This window comes from Gouania willdenowi, chromosome 7 (assembly GCF_900634775.1).
Source record: "Gouania willdenowi chromosome 7, fGouWil2.1, whole genome shotgun sequence".
NCBI lineage: Eukaryota > Metazoa > Chordata > Actinopteri > Blenniiformes > Gobiesocidae > Gouania > Gouania willdenowi.
The window spans coordinates 40,493,798-40,517,787 of record NC_041050.1 but is presented as its reverse complement, the minus strand read 5'-3'; the positions used below and the strand labels follow the sequence as shown (position 1 = coordinate 40,517,787).

At 44.0% G+C, this 23,990-nt stretch overlaps 1 protein-coding gene across 1 annotated transcript; it reads left to right on the top strand.

Annotated features, from left to right (window-relative positions):
* Nucleotides 1-21,856, top strand: LOC114466791 (IQ motif and SEC7 domain-containing protein 3-like). Its single transcript, XM_028452528.1, has 4 exons — nt 1-249; nt 1,192-2,310; nt 14,285-14,467; nt 21,247-21,856. The coding sequence occupies exons 2-4, from the start codon at nt 1,694-1,696 to the stop codon at nt 21,320-21,322; spliced, it is 876 nt and encodes a 291-aa protein (XP_028308329.1). The 5' UTR covers nt 1-249; nt 1,192-1,693; the 3' UTR covers nt 21,323-21,856.
* Nucleotides 21,857-23,990: the final 2,134 nt, after the last annotated feature.

The window sequence follows — 23,990 nt, the reverse complement described above, 5'->3', positions numbered from 1 at the left end:
TGCTGAGCATTTGTCCTCCTGCAGACAGAGAGCGAGCGTCATCAGCAGTGCAGCAGCAGCAGAGGAATGATCCTCAGCAGCAGACAGAGCGACAGAACAGACCGTGAAGAGGAGGACGGGGAAAAGATTTCATTTGGTTTCATTTTCTGAGGCGGTGACGACATTAGGAGAACCAAAGGAGGAGAACCAAAGGAGGAGAACCAAATGAGGCCTGCTCACCGACCATCCTCCATTATAAGCCACAGACCTGTGAGACCCCCCTCTCTTCTAGTGTGTGTGTGTGTGTGTGTGTGTGTGTGTGTGGGCAGTGAATCTCATGATAGCATATACACCTGTGTATTCATGTGACAGAATTAATCAGTAAGAGGCTGATTTTAAGGGATGAGGCTGTGTTCACACACTGTAACAATAATAATGAAAACATTCGTGATCAGCCTCATATTAATCCAATCATCTCATCTTAAAACCACACATTCACCTCTACTTCCTTAAATTAATCCATTTCTCAGCTTTTTGCCTTAAGAAAGACGTTTAAGGTTTGAAAAACCTTCTGTTAACAAAAAACAAAACATAATTATCAAATGATTCAACTAAAAACTAAAATAACTAAAAATAGGTGTAGTAAACACAAGAAACAATCAAAGGGTTAGGAAACAAAGAAGCTTTCAAATAAAGTAACAATTCTCTGCAAAGTGCAGCAGGAATATCAACCAATAATTATAATTTTATAATTATAAACATACAATTCAGTCACTAAAGCATCATTTACACAGTCTTTTAATACGCTCCAAACACATTGGAAGTGAGTTACATCTGCAGCCATATGTAGCACTATGTTCTAGGGTTAGGGTTCTCAATTGTTACACCATGTTCTAGAGTTAGTGTTTATCATCATAGTACCATGTTCTAGGGTTAAAAGTCTCCATTGTTACACCATGTTCTGGGTTTAGGGTTCTTCATCTCCAACACACTGTATGTGTTTGTTGTTTGTCTCATTGTTATTGTACATTTGATGATTACTCTTGTGTCTCCTTGTAGGTAAGTGTGTGGTGTTCACAGGGTGGGTGTTGTGTTTGTTGTGTTCATGAAGTATGAAGTCATTAATGTTTATGTTGTTATGTTGCTGACAAGCCGTTCAGTAGTAATTGTACTGGTTCTTTGTAATTGTTCCTCTTTCCTTTTTTTCCTCAGGTTCCGTGAGCTCAGACAGAGACAAAGACATAAACTATGACCTTTGAACTGCTGATGGAGGACAGAACATGCCCTGCTCCTGAGACTGAGGACCAGGATGGGTGGTCTCGCTGCTGCCTGTCTGTTTTAAGATGATTCCTAGAGGACTGCAGCTCTGTTGACGAGAGCTTTGTTTGGTGTCAGGATGACCTCACAGTTTAAAGTGTGGTGAGGTTTACAGGTTCTCCTCGTACTGCTCACTGCTGTGTTGGTTGGAGATGAAGCTGCTTTGATTGGACTTGCTTTGGCACAAGCTTGAAAGCCAACATCTGAAAACCAGAAGAGGTTCTGCTTTAGTTCTTCACTGAAACAGAACCAAAGCCTTTAACTCCCCCACCCCCCCACTCTCTAATAGCGGGGGTGGGGGGGTCATGCCTGGTTCTCTGTGGATGCTGTCATTTAGGTTCAAAGGTTAGAGTTTTTCCGGTTCACTCTGTAGTACACACATACCAGCTCCACTGCCATGGATTCCAATCCAGGTCCAGGGACTCCAGACAGTCCCAACCGGGCAGTGGAGTACCTCCTAGAACTCAACAACATCATTGAGAGCCAACAGAAGCTCCTGGAGACTCAAAGGCACCGGATCGAGGAGCTGGAGCTCCAGCTGGACCGTCTGAGCCAGGAGAACAAGGACCTGCGTTTGGATAGGAAACCTGTGGCTCCGCCTCCACCTGCTGCTGCCCCATCTGAGCCTCCTCTGCCTCCTCCTCCACCCCCTCCCCCACTAATGCAAACCCCACCCACACCCTATCTCCAGAGAAACCATCACAGCAACAGCAACCACCATCAATCCACCTCCACTTCCCTCCATCACGTCCACCTGCAGCACTCTTATAATTGCTCTGCTCAAGCAGCTCCAGCAGCTCCAGCTTCATCGTCCTCCACCTCAGACCTTCCACCACCTCCACCCATCCCCCCCAGAGACCCTCCTAGGACCCAGAGCCGGCTGACTCACCTGCCCACCACCAGCATTGGCACCAACACCAACTTTGTGGAGAAGGAGAAGGAGCGACTGGAGCGCCTGCACCGGGTGAACGCATCCAACCACCACCATTCACACACCCTGCACCACCACAAGACGTAAGTGTGACACACTGAGGGTGAAAGGGTCATATTTACCATGACTCATCACTCTTTTTATTCACCATTCTTTCACTATTCTCCGCTCTCACACAAAGGCTCTGAGGCCTCCAGAGAAGCTCTGACTAAAAACATTGCAGCAAAAACTCCATCTTATGTAACAGCTGTTACACACACACACGCACACACACACATACACACACACACACACACGGCTCCGAGTCCATTTTAGGCTCAGCCTGTCGTGTCTGTGGATTTGCACTGCACACATTTTCAGGTTTGTTGCCTAGCAACAGTATCTAGGGTGCATCCTATCAGAAAGTGTAGATCCTCAGTGATGCTGCAGCATCGACTGCAGTCGTCCATCTGTGCCACACACTGCTGTTACTAGGCAACGGGCTTTAAAGGGCAACATAGAAGAAAATATTTTAAAACCAGTGAGAGACACACACACATACACAGGTTTTTGTGGGGACTAAAGATCAATGGGAGATGTTTTCCTCTCGGTTCTAAAACGCGTCTCTCCAGGCTTTCTGAACCAGGAGGTGATCCCATCATCTATTTTAGGAACAGTTCTACCTGCGTTAAAGCAGAGAAGAAGAAGATGAAACATGCTTCAGCCAGACATGTCCAGGGTTTAGTAGAGTAATAAAAATAATAATAAGTAACGGTTAATGAAGGTTCATTGGTTCTAATCCTTGCCCATTACTGTGAGATGTGATTTATTCCCTGAACCCAAACTGATCAGATTTGAAGTTACTTTGGATACAAGAATATGACCAATAACTCTGATCAATGAACCCGTAGAACTGTAGACTGCTCCCCTTTAGAGTCTTTGGAAATGATCAAACCTTTGGTTCCTTTTTTGGTGAAATCTGGAGGAACCACACACATAGATACACGCATAAATACACAAACACACATCGATACTCAGAAACACACATTATGTAGCCATTTTTTGCTCAATGTAGCTAAATGAATGGGCTCTTTTCTTTTTTAAAGCGTACTCACGTACTGTTCATCCATCCATTTTTAAACCCACTTGTTCCTGATTTTTTTTTTTTTTTTTTTTTTTTTTTTTTTTAAAGGATTTTTTTGGCTCTAGTGGCCTTTATATGACAGTTGCTTGACAGGAAGGGGGTAAGAGAGAGCAGGGAATGACACGCAGGAAAGGGTCCCAGGCCGGGAATCGAACCTGGACACGCTGCAGGTGAGGAACTATAGCCTCCGTACATGGGGCGGGCGCTCAACCCACTGAGCTACACACCACCCCTGTTCCTGATTTTTAAGGTGTCGGTGCCTATCTCTTCTGGCTCACACTGGGCGCTAGGCAGGGATACACCTTGGACAGGGCACCAGTCCATCAGAATAGTCTTTATTGTCATTGATCACAGGTGAACAACAAATTAATGATGGACTACTCCTTTCCCAGTGCAGTCATTAAAAAAACATATAAATATAATAATGCATACAATATAAGAATAATATAAAAAACTGTAAACAATTTCACCCTAAGAATACCCTCCCCTTTTACAACCAATGAGAACCCTACCCCGCAACTGCACATGCACGCTCGCTCGCACACACACACACACCAATGTTGCACCATAAGTGTTCAGTGTCTATCATTCAGGAGCCTGATGGCCCAGGGGTAAAAAGTGTTCCTGAGACAGTTGGTCCGGCTTCTTGGGACCCTGTGGGTTGAAGAGGCCCCGACCAGGATGTGAGAGGGCAGACAGGATCCTCTTTGCCTCATTTTTTTCCACGCGTTGTTGCAATGTCCTCCGTAGGGGGCAGGGGGCAGCCAATGATCTTCTGTGCTGCCTTGATGACCCTCTGGACGGCTTTCCTGTCCTTGGATATGCAGGCGGCATATACCACACAGTGATACAGTAAGTCAGAACGCTCTCTACCATGGAAAGTCAGCAGAAGTGCTATCTCAATGTTACATTTCTTAAGGATTCTTAAGAAGTTCAGTCTCTGCTGGGCCTTCCTGACCACTGCTGCCGTGTTGGTTGACCATGTTAGGTCATCAGCCACATGTACCCCAAGGAACTTGAAGGATGTGACTTGCTCCATGCAGACACGTCTATTCGTAGTGGAGCAGGGTCTCCTCTCGTCCTCCTCCAGTCCATCACCATCTCCACGGTCTTGCTGGCATTCAGCGAGAGGTTATTCGCTGAGCACCACACCCCAAGGACCTCCTCCCTGTACGATAATTTGTCGCTGTTGGAGATGAGGCCCAGCACTGTGGTGTTGACAGCAAATTTGACAATGATGTTGGATTGGCGGGAGGGGAGGCAGTCGTGCATGTACAACATGTAGAGGAAGGGGCTCAGTACGCAGCCCTGGGGATAGCCTGTGCTCAGCGTCAGGGTGGAGGATGTGTGAGACCCCACTCTCACCGTCTGTGGTCGGTCCGTAGGGAAGCTGTTGATCCACTCGCAAATAAGACGTGGGAAGTCTAGGTCAGTCATCTTCTTGAACAGAATGTTTGGCAGGATGGTATTAAAAGCCAAACTGAAGTCTACAAAGAGCATCCTGACATAGTGCCCCTGTGTCTCCAAGTGGTTCGCAGTGGTGTGGAGGACGATGGTGATAGCGTCAGCCTTTGACCTATTTGCTTTGTAGGCAAATTGGTGCTGGACGAGGTCGAGATTTTGGGGGAGGCAGGACTTGAGGTAAGGGAGGACAGCCTTCTCGAAGTATTTCACAACTACAGATGTTAGTGCCACCGGTCTGTAGTTATTGAGGCTGCTTATGGTGTTTTTTGGGGGACAGGAACAATGGTGGCTACTTTCAGGCAGGATGAGATCATGGCCAGTTCCAGGGAGTAAGTAAGTATTAAGTAGTTTATTTATAAAATGCTTTTTACAGATAAAATCACAAAGTGCTGTACAGAGTTGTGGTAAAAGTACAAGTGGAACACAATAGAATAATAAAACAAGAGTGCATAAATATCATAAGAACAGCAACATTAAAGGATAAATAAAAATTAAAATCCAGTAACTAAAAGCTTTACTGTAAAGTAAAGTCTTCAGCAGTTGTTTTTAAAAGTGACCACACAGTTGAGCTCCCTGAGAGACTGGTGCAGGTTATTCCAGAGTCTGGAACACCAGGTCTCCTCTGGTTTTAAATTTAGTTTTTGGGGTCTTTAGGAGACCCTGACCTGAAGACCGAAGGCATCGCCCTGATGAGTAGGGGCACAACAAGTCTGAGATATATTTAGGGGCCTGACCATGTAATGCTCAGAACTTGAGAACTAATATTTTATATTCTATGTGAAACTTAACTGGAAGCCAGTGCAGAGTAGCTAGAATGGTGGTGATGTGGGATGTTCTAGAAGCACCAGTTAAAAGTCTGACAGCAGCGTCTGAACGATCTGGAGTCTGTTTAGGGTCGACTTAGTGCTGGTTTTATTAGATCTTAGTGCAGCTTTTGACACTATAGATCACTATATTCTACTAGAGAGATTAGAGAAATTACTTGGAATCACAGGGACTGCCCTAAACTGGTTTAAGTCCTACCTATCTGATAGGTACCAGTTTGTACACGTGAATAATAAGTCTTCTGTGTACACTAAAGTAAGCTACGGGGTTCCTCAGGGCTCTGTGCTAGGTCCAATCCTCTTCTGTATCTATATGATCCCCCTTGGTAATGTTATGAGAAAATACTCTGTTAACTTTCACTGCTATGCTGATGATACCCAACTGTATGTATCAATGAAGCCAGGTGAGACAAATCAGCTATCTAAACTTGAGGCCTGTCTAAAGGACATTAGGGCCTGGATGGAGCAAAATTTTCTTCTTCTCAACTCAGACAAGACTGAGGTCATTGTACTGGGCCCGCGACACCTTAGAGAAACCTATGCTAGCCTAACTGCCCTAGATGGCATTACTCTGGCACAAAGCACAACTGTTAGAAACCTTGGGGTTCTATTTGATCAGGATTTATCCTTCAACTCTCACATAAAACAAACTTCAAGAACTGCCTTCTTTCATCTCCGTAACATTGCTAAAATCAGATCTATCCTGTCTCAGGGTGACGCCGAAAAGCTAGTCCATGCTTTTGTTACCTCTAGACTGGATTATTGTAATTCTCTTTTAGCAGGCTGCCCGAGCAAGTCGCTTAAGACACTTCAGCTGGTTCAAAATGCTGCAGCACGTGTACTGACTAAAACTAGGAGAAGAGATCACATTACTCCTGTATTAGCCTCTCTGCATTGGCTTCCCATAAAATATAGAATAGAATTCAAGATTCTTCTTCTCACTTATAAAGCCCTAAATGGACAGGCACCAGTCTATCTCAAGGAGCTTGTAGTGCCATACAATCCCCCCAGAACACTACGCTCTCAAAATGCTGGACTACTCGTTGTTCCATTCATCTCTAAAAGTAGTATAGGAGGAAGAGCTTTCAGTTATCAGGCCCCACTTCTCTGGAACCATCTATCAACCACGGTTCGGGGGGCAGACACCCTCTCTACCTTTAAGGTTAGGCTCAAAACATTCCTCTTTGATAAAGCTTTTAGTTAGGAACCAGCTCATAGCTCATAATTAAGATGCAATAGGCATAGACTGCCGGGGGGGGGGGGGGGGGTCTGGCATGCTCGGTTGGAGAGAGGTTGGAGAGGGCATTAAGAGAGGGGTCATTTAGGTTAGAGAGGGACCGGAGAGGGTCCCATTCCTCTCTCAAACACTCCCTCTATGTCTGCTTCTTCCCTTGTGTGTTTGCTCCTGTTCTCCTTCTGGCTTTTGTCTTGCAGGTCCGTGGGATCCTCAGTGTGGAGTTACAGAGTCTCAACAACTCTGTCTCCACCCTTTCCTCTGCACACACCCAACACAGCATAACGTGGATGGCTGTTCATCATAGGAATGGGATCCACACAAGGTTCCTGCTGCTTAACAGAAGGTTTTCCTTGCCGCCATGATGAATTCATGTTGGGTGTGGGATACATATGTATGTGTATATACGTATATATGCATATGTGTGTATCCATAAAATGAAGAGTCCGTCCTTAAGACTGCTCTACTGTAAAGTGCCTTGAGATACCATTGGTTATGATTTGGCGCTATACAAATAAAGATTGATTGATTGATTGATTGACTTATTAAAACATGTAAAAACAGAATTACAGTAGTCAATACGAGATGATATAAATGTGTGTATGACCAGTTCTAGATCTGATTTTAATAATAAATGTCTGACTTTAGAGATATTTGTCAGATGATAAAAACAATTTTTAGTCAGTAGATGACAATGACCCTCCAAAGACATGAACTGATCAATAACAACCCCAAGGTTTCTGAGGCTGGTTTTAACAGATGAGCCCAGATCACCAAGAGAGTTTTTAATCACATGATCAGAGTTTATGTTTTATTAGAATTTATCTGGAGATCATTTGATGACAACCAGTTTTTGATACAGGATATACAGTCTAAGATCTCTGATAAAAAGTGAAACGCTGAGTCATTAAAGGAGCAGTACAACTGGATATCATCAGCATAAAAATGATTAGAAACATTTTTAAAACCATGGATCAACCGACCAAGAGGCATCAGATACAATAAAAACTAAACAGGAACCAGAACAGAGCCCTGGGCTACTCCACATGACAGGTTGGACATATTAGACATTACATCATTAATAGTAACATTAAAGGTTCTTCTATTAATATAAGAGGTAAACCATTGGAGAACAGCACCAGAAAACCATCTCAGATGTAAGTGGATCAACCAGTATACTATGATCTACTGTATCAAAGGCAGCATCAGATCAAGTCAAACTAAAACTGTGTAACGACCAGAGTCAGTGACATCATCACGTCACTAGAAACTTTCAGAAGATCAGTTTCAGTGGATTGATCTAAAACCAGATTAATATTTATCATAAATATCATGCTGTTCCATGTATGAGGTTAGCTGCTTAGCAACCATTTTCTCCATGATTTTAGACATGAAGAGAAGCTTAGATATGGGTCAGTAGTTTATAGGCTCCCCTGGATCAAGATTGGGTTTTTTAAGAATGGGGTTTATTATCACATGTTTAAAGAAGCTGGAGACAGAGCCAGATAAAAGTGAGAGGTTTATTAATTTTACCATCAAAGGACCAACAACATCAAAAATGTTTAAAAGCAGAGAAGTAGGAACAATGTCTACAGAGCTCAATGAGGGTTTCATCTTTCCTACTAAAGGGTTAGGGTTAACCCTAGGGAGGTGTTAAAGATCATTCTTAGAACCCCTTAAAGCTGGTCAGCACAGGCCTTGAGAACCTTGCCTGGTATTCCATCTGGTCCCACTGCTTTGTGAGGGTTTACAGCCTTCAGATCCCTCCTCACTTGATGTTCTTGCAGCTCAAATGAGTCTGTGCTGCTGGGGGAGCGTGAGGTTGGGGGATCTGGGTGGGGCTTTTCTGCCTCAAAGCGGGTGAAAAAGTGGTTCAGCTATTCCATCAGTGAGGCGTCTGCGTTTAACACCTTTGACGAGCTGCCTTTGTAGTTGGTGAGCTCCTGTAAGCCTTGCCACACTTGCCTCGGGTTGTTGTCAGCCAGATGATTTTCCACTTTCCTGTTGTTGTCCTTCTTGGCTGCCACTCCTCAGGTTTCCTCTGGCAATGCTGTAAAGTTCCCAGTCATCAGCCTTAACGGCAGCATTCCGGGCTCTCAGCAGTGACAGCACTTCCGCTGTCATCCAGGGTTTTTCATTGTTCAACACCCTCATCAGTTTTTCCACTGTGACATTGTCTGTGCAGGTCATGATGAAGAATAGTACAGTCTCAGGGGCGGATTCACAAAAGGTTTAGTGGTATTAAAAAGTGTGCAAATGTCGCTCCACGCATTAATAAGGAGTACAAAGTCCAGGGTCAGGACTCCGTGTCTTTAGTGCATCAGAATGCGCCCTCATTCCATTTAGCGCATCTCTCTCTGATGAATATGCATCGTTGGTGGATCTCCCAGGAGGAGCAAAAATAATGGGAGGAGGAAATGCAAATAAATTAATGCAGGGGACAGGATACAATTCATGAAATCTTGAACTGTTTTACGGTGATTGTTGTAGTATGGAAAAATAGTACAACTGAGAAGGTGCAGACACACGCAGTTGACAGAAAACAGCGGAGATGGAAAAAAGGCTTCAGTTCTGTGTGAGTGTGAGAGAGAGAAAAAAGCTCTCTCCGTGTTTTGACATATGAGAGTGTGCTGACACAGCGCTGCTGAGACCTACTGGATGATGGTCAGTAGATCATCTTCAAATAATGCAGACCGATTGTGTAGCTGTATTAACTCAGATCAATGGTAGATCAATAGGATGGTTTCCGTTCAAATCTGCCTATGTTTTAATGGACTGATCAGATCAAAGTTACAGGTCTTTTATTTAGTTTTCTACATTATTAAATGTTTGTGCAGCAGGCAGAGAAGGCCATCTGCCTAAAATTGAACTTCCTCAAAGTGTGCTTGTGCGCACTGACGTCTCCACATTAAATGAGCAAAACGCTCATTTAAATAGGGCGGTCTGCACCAGTTCTGCTCGTGCACTAATGATTCCTGCAATCTTAGTGAATTCCACACAGCAGGAAACTGCGTCTCTAAAGAATTTAGGGAAGCAGCTGGATTACCACCTTTTTATTTCAGATCTTTGTGAATCCAACCCTCAGTGTATTCATCCAGCTCCAGGTGATCAAAGACAGTCCACTCAGTGTTATCAAAGCAGTCCTGCAGCTGGCCGAGTGCTACTTCAGGCCAGGTTGTTAGAGTTCTTGTAGCTGGTCTTATTCTTCTCCTGAGGGGTTTGTAGGTTGGGACCATGAGCAGCAAATGTGATCAGATGTGCCCAGGTGGGGGAGGGGTACAGACTTGTATGCCTCCTTCAGTTTACAATAGACCCTGTCTAATTTTTTTTCCCCTCTGGTGGGACCTTGGACATACTGCACAAACTTGGGTAAAACATTCTTTAGACATGCCTAATTGAAATCCCCAGCCACAATGAACACACCCTCAGGATGAGCCCTCTGCAGTCTGCTTATCATGTCATAGAGCTGGTGAGAGAGCCATGCTAACATTAGCATTGGGGCTAATGTATGCAGCTGTGGTTAGCATGACCGTTAGCTCCCTCGGTGAATGGAAGGGCCTGCACACAACAGTCATAGCCTCCAGCTCAGGAGAGCAGGGAGTGTTTATGATTTTGCTGTCTGTACACAAGCTTTGATATGCGTAAATACACAGTCCCCCCTTTATGTTACCAGAGCTGCTGGTTCTGTCGGAGCTGTGCATGGTGTAGCCCGCTAGCTGCACTGCCACATCCAGGACAAGTGTGTGAAGCCAAGTTTCTGTTATTATTGTCACACAACAGTCACAAGGGTTGTAAGCTGTCAGCAGTAGCTGTAGCTCGTCTGTTTTGTGGACCATAGATCTGGCATTGGTCAGAATACTTGGTAGAGCCATTTGTGGGGCTGCTTCCTTAGCCTGTCGTCATTCCCTCCGCCTCCTGGACCCGACAACAATCCAGAGGGAGCCCAGCGGTCAAGCTATGTCCAGCGGTACGTTGTGAGACTCTTGAAAGTTCCTCGTAATAACTGTTTTCCACGCAAGCCTAATGTTCTTCAGCTCTGTACTGTGTATAGAATGTTCATACAACTCACAAACGTGTCACACAGCCATACATTCAAAACCAAAAACAATAAAAAGCACTGTGGTAGGGAGCTCCGTGCTGTTGCATCTAGGGTTGCTACCATTCAGAAAAGCCATGAACACAATCCTCAAAAATTGAAACATTTGTGACATAGAACAGTGAGTCCCAAACTTACCCCTGAGCTCATGTTATATATTATTTATTGTGTCTGCAGGCTCCTCAAAACTCTGTCCTGTATCTCGTCCAACATTAACCTTGAATTTAGGCCTTTTTATTCATTTATTTCTGATTATATTTTTGTTCATTTTGGAAAGTTGTGCAGCAAATTATGATTGATGGATGAAAAAAAAGTCTATAATGTTGAAAAATAAACTGGAATGTTTGTCTACCTCCTGAAAGGTGTTCATGTACCCCTAGAGCAGTGGTCTACAACAATTATTCTCAAAGAAATATAGTTTACCGTCCTCCTGGTCCATATTCAGTGTTTCTCTCTGTATTCTCTGACTTTCTCACTGATCTGGTGCTGAGCACTGATAAAGCTATCATAGTAGGTGACTTTAACATTCATGATGATGAAAACAACAGTCTAAATAGATTATTTACCTCACTATTAGATTCAATTGGCTTTAAACAAAATGTAAACAAACCAGCTCATCTTAATCAGGACCTTGTTCTAACATATGGTTTAGATATTGACCACCTGACAATATATCCTCAAAACTCTATTCTTTCAGATCACTTCCTGTTATCCTTTGAATTAAAAAAAATCAGCCTGCTTAAACTCAGAGATAAGATTACACTATAGTAGATCACTGTCTGAAAAAGCTGTAGCTCAATTTAAATATTTAGTTTCATCATTGCTTACCTATGATCCATATGATATCTCAACAGAGAGTAGCTATCAATGTCTAACAACAGAGAAAATAGATGATCTTATCAACAGTGCAATGTTGTCACTGCACACAGCTCTGGATGCTGTTGCTCCGCTTAAAAAGAAGACGATATGTCATAAAAAGGTCGCACCCTGGTATAATTCTGAATTGCGGAAATTGGAAAGGAAGTGGCTCTCCTCAAAGATGGTAGAAGTTCATACTGCCTGGAGAAAGAGTTTAACTTGTAAAGCTAGAGCCTCCTATTTCTCAACTCTAATAGAGGGAAACAAAAATAATCCTCGGTTTATATTCAACACTGTAGCCACGCCCACCAAAAGCCACAGCTCTGTTGAACCCTCTATTCCTGTCAACCTGAGCAGTGACGACTTCATCAACTTCTTTACTGATAAAATTATAACAATTAGAAACAAAGCTAATGACCCCCCTGCAGGAGTGATCAATACTTTATTAAACAAAGCAGCTCCTGAAATTACCCCAACATGCAGCTTTTATGTACATAGATTCACTCCAATTGGTCTATCTGAACTGACCTCAATAGTTAGTGCTTCTAAACCAACAACCTGTCTTTTAGATCCAATCCCAACTCCACTATTTAAAGATGTTCTTCCACTAATCAGCACTAATATGATTAACTACATTAACACATCTCTAGTAACAGGTTATGAACCACAGGCCTTTAAAACCACTGTAATCAAACCTCTCCTTAAAAAACAACCATTGATCCATTTATAGACCAATATCTAATCTCCCTTTTATTTACAAAATTATTGAAAAAGTCATCACAGGTCAACTATGTGATCACCTTCATAGGAACAATTTATAGAGAGCTTTCAGTCTGGCTTTAGAGCCAATCACAGCACAGAGACTGTCTTAGTAAAAGTAACCAATGATCTCCTCTTAGCCTCAGACAGAGGGTTGGTCTCAGTTCTGGTGATCTTAGATCTCAGTGCAGCCTTTGATACAGTGGATCATCATCTACTTCTGCAGAGACTGGAAAGTGTTTTTGGGTTTAAATCCTACCTATCAGACAGAACCCACTTTGTTCATGTTAATAATCTCTCCTCAGCCAGAGTTAATCATGGAGTTCCACAAGGTTCAGTTTTAGGACCAATACTCTTTACATTATATATGCTTCCACTAGGTAACATTATCAGAGAACATAATATACATTTCCATTGCTATGCAGATGATACACAGCTTTATCTCTCAATGAAATCAGATGAAACTCATCAGTTATTAAAACTCCAGGATTGTCTTAATGACATCACATCCTGGATGAGTCGTAACTTTCACCAGGCACCACAGTAAAAAACTTAGGCTTTATCTTTGATATTGACTTATCTTTTAACTCTCATACTAAACAAATCACAAGGACAGCCTTCTTCTACCTCTGTAATATCTATCAAATCAGGAATATCTTGACCCAGAGTGATGCTGAAAAACTAATCCATGCATGTGTTACATCTAGATTAGATTATTATAACTCTATACTGTCAGGATGTCCTAGTAACTCACTAAAAAGTCTCCAGTTAATTCAGAATGCTGCAGCTAGAATACTAACAGGTACTAACAGGAGAGAACATATTTCTACAGTATTGGCTTCTCTTCATTGGCTTCCTGTAAAATCTAGAATAGAGTTTAAAATCCTCCTGTTAGCATACAAAGCTCTACATGATCTAGAACCAGCTCCCAGTCTCAGTACAGGAGGCTGTTACTCTACACCTTTAAGGCTAAACTTAAAACCTACTTATGTGCTGAAATGTATACCGTATAATAGCATTAACTTAACCGCTACAGCAGACATGGACTCGTCAATAAACGGTCACACTTACAGACCTTAGAATCACTGTTAGCTTATCAATAAACAGGAAGAGATTGATCACCTTTATAATAAGTGCTGACTAGGCACTGGGAGTGAGGCCCAAGGCCAACACATGATGACTTGATAATAATGTATCATGTTTTTCTGCAGTCAGTGTCTTCTCCTCGTCCTTCTCTCTCTGCTCTGTTTCAGGTGAAGCTGATGATGTCACTTCCTGATCTGTGGTTCACGGCTCAACTAGTCTGGAACACTCTGATGTTCTATCTCTCTATCCTGTTCTGTTGGTCCTTCTGTCTACTAACCCCAACCAGTCCACGCAGATGGCTGCCACCTCTGAACCTGGTTCTATCAAAGATTTCTTCCTGTTCAAAGGGAGTTGTTTCTTCCCACTGTCGCTAAATGCTTGTTCATGTGGATCTTGTTGGGTTTTTCCTTTCTTAATATGAATTTTATATTTTGATAAGCGCATTGAGATGACTTTGTTGTAAATTGCGCTATACAAATAAAGTTGAATTGAATTTTTCCTCCGCTCACCTGGATTAAAATCTTTCCGGAGTCAATTTAAAACGTAAGGTTAACCCCTAACCCTAACCTGTAGCGCTAAGCTAAGCTAAGCAAGTGTTCCTTTATTGTTGCAGCTCACCCTCCAACTCCAACAGCATCAGCGCCCCCTCCCCCACTTCCTGCCCCTCCTCCCTCTACTCGTCCAGCCTTCCCTCCAATAGCCACGCCTCCTTCCATCAATACTGCTGCCCCGGGAGGCTCCGCCTCCCTAAACCTCCCTGTGCCCTGCCCCACAACAAGCACCACGAACAGGCCCGGTAAGACACACACGAGTAACACATGCACTCACACACATACACGCACAGTAACACATGCACTCACACGCACACACACACACACACACACACATTGCCCATCGGAAGTATGTATTCATATAGTGGGAGGAGCTTAAGTAGAGTTGTCAATTATGGCCATATGAGTATGTGTTTGCAGGTTGGATGTACATAGAGGTGTACATACTGTACTCTGTAGTGTTATAAAGGGTTTATTTGTGGGTGCAAAATAAAATAGTGTGTGTGATTTACCTGGTTTATTTCTATGATTTTTTTTTTTTTTTTTTACTAATTTTTAGATTTTTTTTGTTTGGTGTATTCTATCTTTTTTGTGTAGGTTTGTGCATTTCTGTTGTTATTTTATGTATTTTTTGTATAAATGTTTAGTTTTGTGTATTTTGACTCATTTTCATATTGTAATGACCTTAAGTGTTTAATGTTCATGCTGTAAACTGTTATTTTGTCATGGTTCCTATCTTTTATGTTATTGTCATGGCAACGGGATGGCAGCGGCCCTGATGGGAGGGGTTATGAGCGAGTTGGATGCTGGGATGAGGGAGTAAAAAGACTGTGCAGAGGAGTCAGCGGGTGGATTTTACAAGCCTCGTTAGTTTTACTTCTTTTTGTTGGCGTTGTCACGGCCCACAGTGACAATTGTTGTTTGGTTAAATAAACCGACGTTTGAGTGCCGACCTGCCTGGTTCCTTTCACTGTGCAGAGTGTCAAATTGGTGTCAGAAGTGAAAGTTTGGACTTGTTGCTCCGTGTAGCAGCGGTCATGGCAGTGCGCCCGAAGGAATCAAAGTCCCGACGGGGCGTCGAGGTGGAGGATGACTGTGCTGATGACTCGGACTGGGGGTCGGAGTTCTCCCGTGCAGCTGGAAGTCTGAGGAACTTGGTGAGGAGGCTCGCTACCGACGTGGGATTTGGCGCGCTGCGAGACGGAGACGCAGCCTCTGGCAGGATGTTTCAGGCTGGAAGAGTCACATGGCAGACCAGGCACGAAGGCGGCGGTCTAGTAGGGGGTTGTCTGCACATGAAGACGCCGAAGTATGCCGGTAAGGCTGACTGGGAAGCATTCCATGCACAGTTTGAACTTTTGGCGGGAGTGGCAGGATGGACAGACGCAGAAAAAGCACTGCAGCTGGCCCTGTGTTTGACTGACGATGCTTTAGCATGCCTACTGTTGCTGAGCCCCACTGACAGAGGGGACTATAAGGCTTTGGTGGGCGCTCTACAATGGCGTTTTGGACAGTGTTATCAGCCTGGTGTCCTGTGGTCTGAATTGGCCAGTAGACATAGACGAGAGGGGGAGCCGCTTCGTGTGCTGGCGAATGACATTGAATCCCTCACCAGGCGTGCTTATGCCCACATGCCTGCTGATGTACAGAGTAAGCTAGCCAGGGACCAGTTCATCAGATCTTTGTCCCCAAGGAAGCTACGTATTCAGACTCAGCTCGCACACCCGCATTCATTACAAGAAGCACTGGAGATTGCCCAGGAGAGAGAGGTTGTAGGAGCGGGGATGGCAGACAGCAGCTCTGAGTCTCACATACCTGTTGTGAGAATAGCAGCGGGAGACAATGTGAGAAAAGAGAAGCCTGCTTGGGCTGATGAACTGACTGGGTTGATCCGGGCTGTGGCACTACAGTCACCACGTAGGAGCACACGCATTAACCTCAGACCTGTGGTGTGTTGGGAGGGCGGCTGGGAAGGACACATCCGGAGACAGTGTCCCAAGCTGACTGGTGACCAGGGAAACGCGACAGGGCCTGTGTAGACGCAGGCCCACAACCCGATGCCCCACCCAAATGTAGAGTTAGTGGAGGGAGCTCATCGAGACTGGCAGGGGGCGGCAGCTAATGACATCTGCTCTCCACGAGCATCGGACGGAGCCCATCGGTGTGGCTCCACCCCTCCCAGAAGCAGATGACAGTGCTGAATCGGCTAGGGTGGTGGGCTGGACACATGTTGGAGACTTTTGCCATATGCCCATTACCCTGGCGGGGGTCTCCTCCATCATCGCCCTCGTTGATACAGGGTCAACTGCAACCTTGATGAGACCTGAGGTCCTGCCAGCTGGAACACAGGTAGAACCTACATCTCTAAAGCTGCGCACGGTGACTGGTGAACTAGCACCAATGCTTGGAAGAGGTGTGGTGACTACTAAGGTGGGTGGGTCTTCTGTGGATTTTAAGGTGTGGGTGGCAAATGTACAGGACTCATGCATACTAGGATTAGACTTTTTGAAGGCTGCCCGCTGTGTGTTAGATCTGGGGAAGAACACAGTTTTTTTTCCAGGGGGCCATGAGGTAGAAATGGTACATCCCACGCCTGTTTCGAAGTCCCACCCACCGACCCTCAGGGTGGCAGAGATGCGTGAAAAAAATCTTCCTCACCAATACTCCGGGTAAACTCACCTCTCATATTCTCCTGTGCAGTCAGCCAGCCACAATAGAAAGGGAGGCTGCAGTTAGAGAGATTTGGCAGCGCAACTGTGAGGGTTTAGAGTGCAGCCAGCAGGAGGAGCTGTGGGAGGTTTTGCTCGAGTTTAAAGACATTTTTGTACTGTCTGATGAGGAAGTTGGGTTGACACACTTAGTACAACACAACATTGACACGGGGGATGCACTACCAATTAGGACACGCCCACGTTGCCTGCCACTTGCCCACCAGGCACCATTAGATGAAGCAATCGAGGAAATGTTAAGATCTGGTATAATTGAGCCCTCTGACAGTCCTTGGTCTTCAGAAGTCGTGATGGTGAATAAGAAAAATAGCTCCAAAATGAGATTTTGTGTTGACTATAGGCCGTTGAATGGTGTCACCAAAAAAGACTCGTATCCAATACCACGCATTGATGAGTCGCTGGACTTCATAGCCGGCTCATCCTGGTTCACATCTCTAGATTTACGCAGCGAGTATTGGCAGGTGCCCCTTAGTGCAGCAGCAAAGCCCAAGACTGCCTTCTGTACAGGGAGGGGTTTGTGGCAGTTCAAAGTGCTTTGTTTTGGTCCATGCAATGCACCAGCCACATTTGAAAGACTCATGGAAAAGGTCCTAGCAAACTTACCCAGGCAGGAGTGTCTAGTGTATCTAGATGACATTTTGGTCCACGGTTGTTCTTTTCAGGCGGCTTTAGAGACCCTGAGGCGTGTGCTGCAGAGAGTGGCTGATGCTGGCTTAAAACTTCACCCAGATAAGTGTCGGTTCATGGCAAAGGAGCTGGAGTTCCTGGGACACAGGGTTGGAGGGGAGGGCATTAGCACTGTGGAGGAGAAGGTGAGGGCAGTAAAGGAGTGGCCAACACCAAATAATGTGCAAGAACTAAAGAGTTTTCTTGGTTTAGCTTCATACTACAGACGCTTTGTGCGTGGGTTTTCTTGTGTAGCCGCACCCCTGTTCCATCTGCAGCAGAAGGATAGTGATTTCACATGGTCTCAGGAGTGTGAACACGCCCTTTTCTCACTAAAGAAGGCTTTGATGGAGGCCCATGTCCTCACACCACCAGACCCCAAACTGCCATTAACTCTGGACACAGATGCTAGTGACAGTGGTTCAGGAGCAGTGTTGAGCCAAGTGGGGCCAGAGGGAGAGAAGGTCATAGCCTACTTTAGCAAAACCTTTAATAAAGCTGAGCAGCGCTATTGTGTGACACGTAGAGAGCTGCTGGCCATTGTGAGGGCTGCGCGTCATTTTAAGTACTACTTAGGTGGTCTACCTTTTGTAGTCAGAACAGACCATGCCGCCCTCCAATGGTTAATGTAATTTAGGGAGTCAGAGGGTCAGATGGCACGCTGGTTGGAGGAGCTAGCACCATATATCTTCACAGTGGAGTACAGACCAGAGGCTCGTCGCGCCAATGCTGATGCCATGTCTTGTTGGCCTTGTGCTGTAACAGGGTACAGGCATTGTGAGAAGAGAGAGGCTAAGGAAGTCGAGTTCAAAGGCGGGGGAGGGAGAAGCCCTGAGCCAGTAGACAGAGGGCCTGTGTGCAGAGAGGTACAAATTGCAGACCCTGAGGAATGGAGACCCTGACTTATTTCCAGTGCTGAAGTGGGTGGAGTCAGCTCAGAAACCACAGTGGAGTGAGGTTTCAGGGTGTTCACTGGCTACAAAGGGCCAGGTGGCTCAGTTTGAGGCCCTCCGACTGAGTGATGGGGTAATACATAGGGCGTGGAGAGAGCTAGCTATTGGTGAAGACAGGTGGCAGCTGGTAGTCCCTAGAGCACTAAAAGAGCAGGTATTAAGAGCAGCACATGGTACTACAGGGGCGGGACACTTTGGGGTCTCTAAAACCATGAGGCGGCTCAGGTAGGGGTATTACTGGGGCAGGCTCAGAAGGGATGTAGAGGACTTTTGCCGTCGCTGTAATCTCTGCTCTGCTTATAGAGGTCCCCAAGGTCAGTCCCACGCCCCCCTGCAGCAGTTAGCAGTGGGAGCACCAATGGAACGGGTGGCTGTAGATGTCATGGGGCCTTTTCCCCTTACAGACAAAGGAAACTGTTATGTGCTAGCCGCAATGGACTATTTTACGAAATGGCCAGAATCATATGCCTTACCTGATCAGGAAGCAGTAACTGTCACTGATGCGTTAGTGAAAGGCATGTTTGCTATGTTTGGAGCAGCTGAAGTAATACACAGTGATCAGGGGAGAAACTTTGAGTAACAAGTATTTTCAGCGATGTGTGAGCGGTTAGGGATGCACAAGACTCAGACAACTCCATTGCATCCCCAAAGTGATGGTCTTGTAGAGAGATTTAACAGGACACTTACCTCAGAACATCAGAGAGACTGGGACCAACAACTGCCCTTAGTCTTAGTGGCCTACAGGTCTGCAGTTCAAGACTCTACATCCTGCACACCTGCCCTGCTCATGTTGGGGTGAGAATACAGGACGCCAGCAGAAATGGCATTCGGTAGACCCCCAGATGCACCCACAGCCCCACCAGGTCCAGAGTACGCCAGAAGACTTCAGGATAGGATGGAGACAGCGCATGCATTTGCCTGGGACCACCTGGGAAAAGCAGGAATAAGGCAGAAAAGGAATTATGATGTGCGAACAAAGGGACAGGACTTTAAGGTTGGAGATTTGGTGTAGGTTAAAGAAAAAGAGGGCGGTGTCCAAAACTGGACTGCCTCTGGTTGGGGCCGTGCGCTGTACTGGAAAGGTTGGGTGAGGTGGTCTACCGGGTACAGCTACCACCCAGAGGAAGAAGGGTGGCTCTCCACCGAGACAGATTGGCACCATACTGGGGCAGAGCAAATCCTCATCAGTGCCACCTACCTGACAGAACCCCACAAGTTACTGAGCCAGTCACGCCCTCTGAAGCACCTTCTGTTTCCACGCCGGTGGCGACACAGCCCTTTTCATTCGATGCAGTGATTCCCAGTGAATCACAAGAAGGTTCACTTTCAAAAGTACAGTCTCCTGTGACTCCTCCGACTCGTCAAGGAGGAATATACAGCGGCCGAGACACCTGCATGACTTTGTTTGTTACCCCTCGAGACGAGGGTCTTTGTGGGGAGGGGGCAATGTAATGACCTAAGTGTTTAATGTTCATGCTGTAAACTGTTATTTTGTCATGGTTCCTATCTTTTATGTTATTGTCATGGCAACGGGATGGCAGCGGCCCTGATGGGAGGGGTTATGAGCGAGTTGGATGCTGGGATGAGGGAGTAAAAAGACTGTGCAGAGGAGTCAGCGGGTGGATTTCATGAGCCTCGTTAGTTTTACTTCTTTTTGTTGGCGTTGTCACGGCCCACAGTGACAATTGTTGTTTGGTTAAATAAACCGACGTTTGAGTGCCGACCTGCCTGGTTCCTTTCACTGTGCAGAGTGTCACAATATTTTTGTTGTTGATCTGGTGTATTTTTCTGTAATGTATGTTTTTTGGAGTCATTTTGTGTGTTTTTGTGCCTTTCTGTTGCCGTTTTGTGTACTTTTTGTATATATTGTTTAGTTTTTTATTTTATTTTACTCATTTAGTATCCATCCATCCATCTTCAAACCCGCTTATTCCCGTTTATCAGGGTCGCGGGGGTCTGCTGGTGCCAATCTCCAGCTCTCATAGGGCGCTGGGCGGGGGTACACCCTGGATAGGGCGTCATTTAGTATATTTTTATTATAAATACCTTATGTGTGGCGAGGGCGTGATTTGAGATGTGTGTGTGTGTGTGTGACTCCTGGTTGCCTGTGGTACACACATGCACGTGCATTAGCCGTGCGCACGCACATACTCCGTCACAGGTTATTGAAATGCGTGTGTCTGAATTAACTAATTAATTAATGAGTAAATGAAAGAATGACTGAATTGATTAATTAAATAATTAATTAATTCATTGGTGTGTGAGTGTGTGACTACTTCAGTGTGGACATAGAAACACTTCATAAATCAAGTCCATTTACCATTTAAAGAAAGAACGTAAAAAATAAATGAGTAGTTATGTTTATTATTTATAAAATGCTGAGTTTTTAGTCCTAATGAAGCTTTTATTGTTTAGAGCAATGGTGACACCCTGTGATTAATATGAGTACTGCATTATTATATTATGATATTATATATTATACTACAACCCCAATAGCACTGACCTGATTTCTGCTTCCATCTTGTCCTGTTGTGTGTGTGTGTGTGTGTGTGTGTGTGTGTGTGTGTGTGTGTGTGTGTGTGTGTGTGTGTGTGTGTGTGTGTGTGTGTGTGTGTGTGTGTGCGTGCGTGCGTGCGTGCGTGTGTGTGCGTGCGTGCGTGCGTGCGTGTGTCTCAGAGAGGAGGAGGATGATGATGTCACCCATCAGTTCTGTTGTCCTGCCTCTGAGTGCAGTAGTCCCTCCTCCAGGTAACAAGGGACAGCCAATTACAGCTCTGCTCTGCTCGCTTTGATGAACTCAAGGGTTTGTCGTCCCTCAAAGAGGGTTAGGGTTAGGGTTAACCCTAACCCTAACCCTAACCCTACAAAATACTGACGGTCTTTAGAGCCTGAGGCCCATGAGGAGCAGCTATTCATCAACTCACCAATCAGAGAGCAGCAGGACCGTCTTTGGACTCTGAGAGCTGACAGTCTTTTATACGGACTCTGCTTTTACACTTTGAACCCTGTCCCATCTCTATCACCATGACGACACACACACACACACACAGCAAACGTTAATGCTCACAATGTGTGACCAACAAACAAGTGCTTCCACACATGTACAACTAAAACAATCTGGAACACACACTCACGCAGACACACACACTCACACGTCATCTTGTGTAAATAGTCAGACTTTATTCTTCTCGGAACTGCCACAAGAAATAAAATATATTCTAAAAATAAAATTGGCAGCAAATGTACCATATGATGATGGTGATGATTAAAAAGTATAATGATAATATTATGGTGTGTCTTTGCTTTTTCTGAAGAACTTAAAGCCTGATTAACACATTATCTATACCTTATACAATATTACACACATACAGTATATACTGTAAATTATACATACATTATATACATTATGTAATGTAACCTTTCTGTGCATCAGCAGCACGAGTTAAAGATTAGAATAATAACTACTAATTATAAACATGGTTACAGCACAGAACACAGATTTCACTGTGATGAAGAGGAGAAGCTGCTCTTCATCATCTTTGTGTTTTCATTAGAGAACAAATGAAATGTGACTCAGTCACTGATTATTTAATCTATGTTCTATACATTATTATGTAATATATACATTATATAATCCATACATTAGTATTTACTATATACATAAGTGGGTCAAGTTAAACATTTTATTTTATTTTGTACATTGTTGGAATGAGTGTTAAATAAATATTTTCATATTTTTAATTGTTTTAATCTTCGAAGCATTAATATAAATTTATTCAATTACAATGTTGGGTTAGGGTTAGGCTATCATGTGGAATAATAATTTCGTTCAGTGTTTCAGTTTCCGCCTAGAATTTTCATTTTGATTCATCTCTAATAAACTCAGGGTTTAGTTTATGTTTGGACTCACATGCAGAGAGAGATGGAGGACACAGGCAGGTAAGCGTTGGTAACAGTCCCTTTTATAACCCTAACCCTCAGCTAAATAGTGGAGGAGGCCTGATTGGGAATGGGTCACACCTGGATGGAAACATGAGGGAGCTAATCAGTCACAAACCAAGCACACAGACATCACTGGGGGGTGGAGCCACAAGCAGAAACACCTGAGGTGTATTCAATAAAGGAAGGTTAACAAACTATCCATAAACTCTAGGTCAACATACCCTCCATGGTAAACTCTGTGTATCTGATTCATTACAGCTGGTATGAAGTGGATCAATAAACTCTGAGTATGTAAACCTTGGGTTAATGACGTGTACACGTGATAAAAAGCCATCATCAATGGATCAAAGAATACTCAAACTGCCATGACAACCAAACGAAAAATAGTGATATATTCACCCTGATGGTGAAATAAGTCTGTGTTTGATGAATATGATCCTGTTCTAAAGATGTGTTCAGTCTTCAGTGATTATAGTGATTAAATCACCTGTAATTAATAACACTTTATGATCACTTCATCACTTTATCTCTTCAGTGACGTGACGAGTGGTGAATAATAATAATAAAATGTGTCTGAGGAGACGTGTCAGCATCATAGGATGTCTGTATAGAGAGTCCTCCTGTTACACTGGATATAAACACAGTGACTGATGCTTCATATCTAATCATTTATATTGATTTTAATGTAATATTATCACCAGATTCATCTCTACGTCAGAAAATATGTCATAAAAAACACTGAAGTGGGACCCGAACCCACGACCCATCGCTTCCAAGACCAGCGTCACACTTCACTGTGACATCATAACTTCATAGATGTATGATCTACAGATTTAACTGTATAATAATATAAAACAATAAAAGTGTATTAATTTAAATGATCATCTCCTCCTTTATATTATCTACAGGTTTATATTCAGTGAACTTTACTACAGACGTCAGTAGATGTTTTAATGTAGATCAACCTCTCAGTGTGTTTCACTAAATGATCTACATCTACAATGTTAGAAAGAAAACTACTGTTATCACAATAAATCAACACAACAGTAGTAATGATGTGAACACGTCTGTGGTGTGTGATGTCACTAATGTGTTTCAGAGAAAAGTGTTAAGGTTCATTAAAGTGTTCAGGTGGGCGGAGCCAGGTAGAAACCCAGGGTTTATTTGATAAAACCTGTCAGTGACCAGGTTTAGTTCATGGACAATGTTACCATGGTAACATACTCAGAGATAAACATACCTCATGTTTATGAATGAGATACTCAGAGTTTGAACATAACCTACTTTATGGAATAAACCTCTGGAACACAGAACAAACAAAGACTGAGAACCAAAGGGTTAAACACAAACTAAACAGAACCTGACAATAAACACACAATAAACACACAATAAACACAATAAACACACAATAAACACACAATAAACACATAATAAACACACAATAAACACACAATAAACACAATAAACACACAATAAAC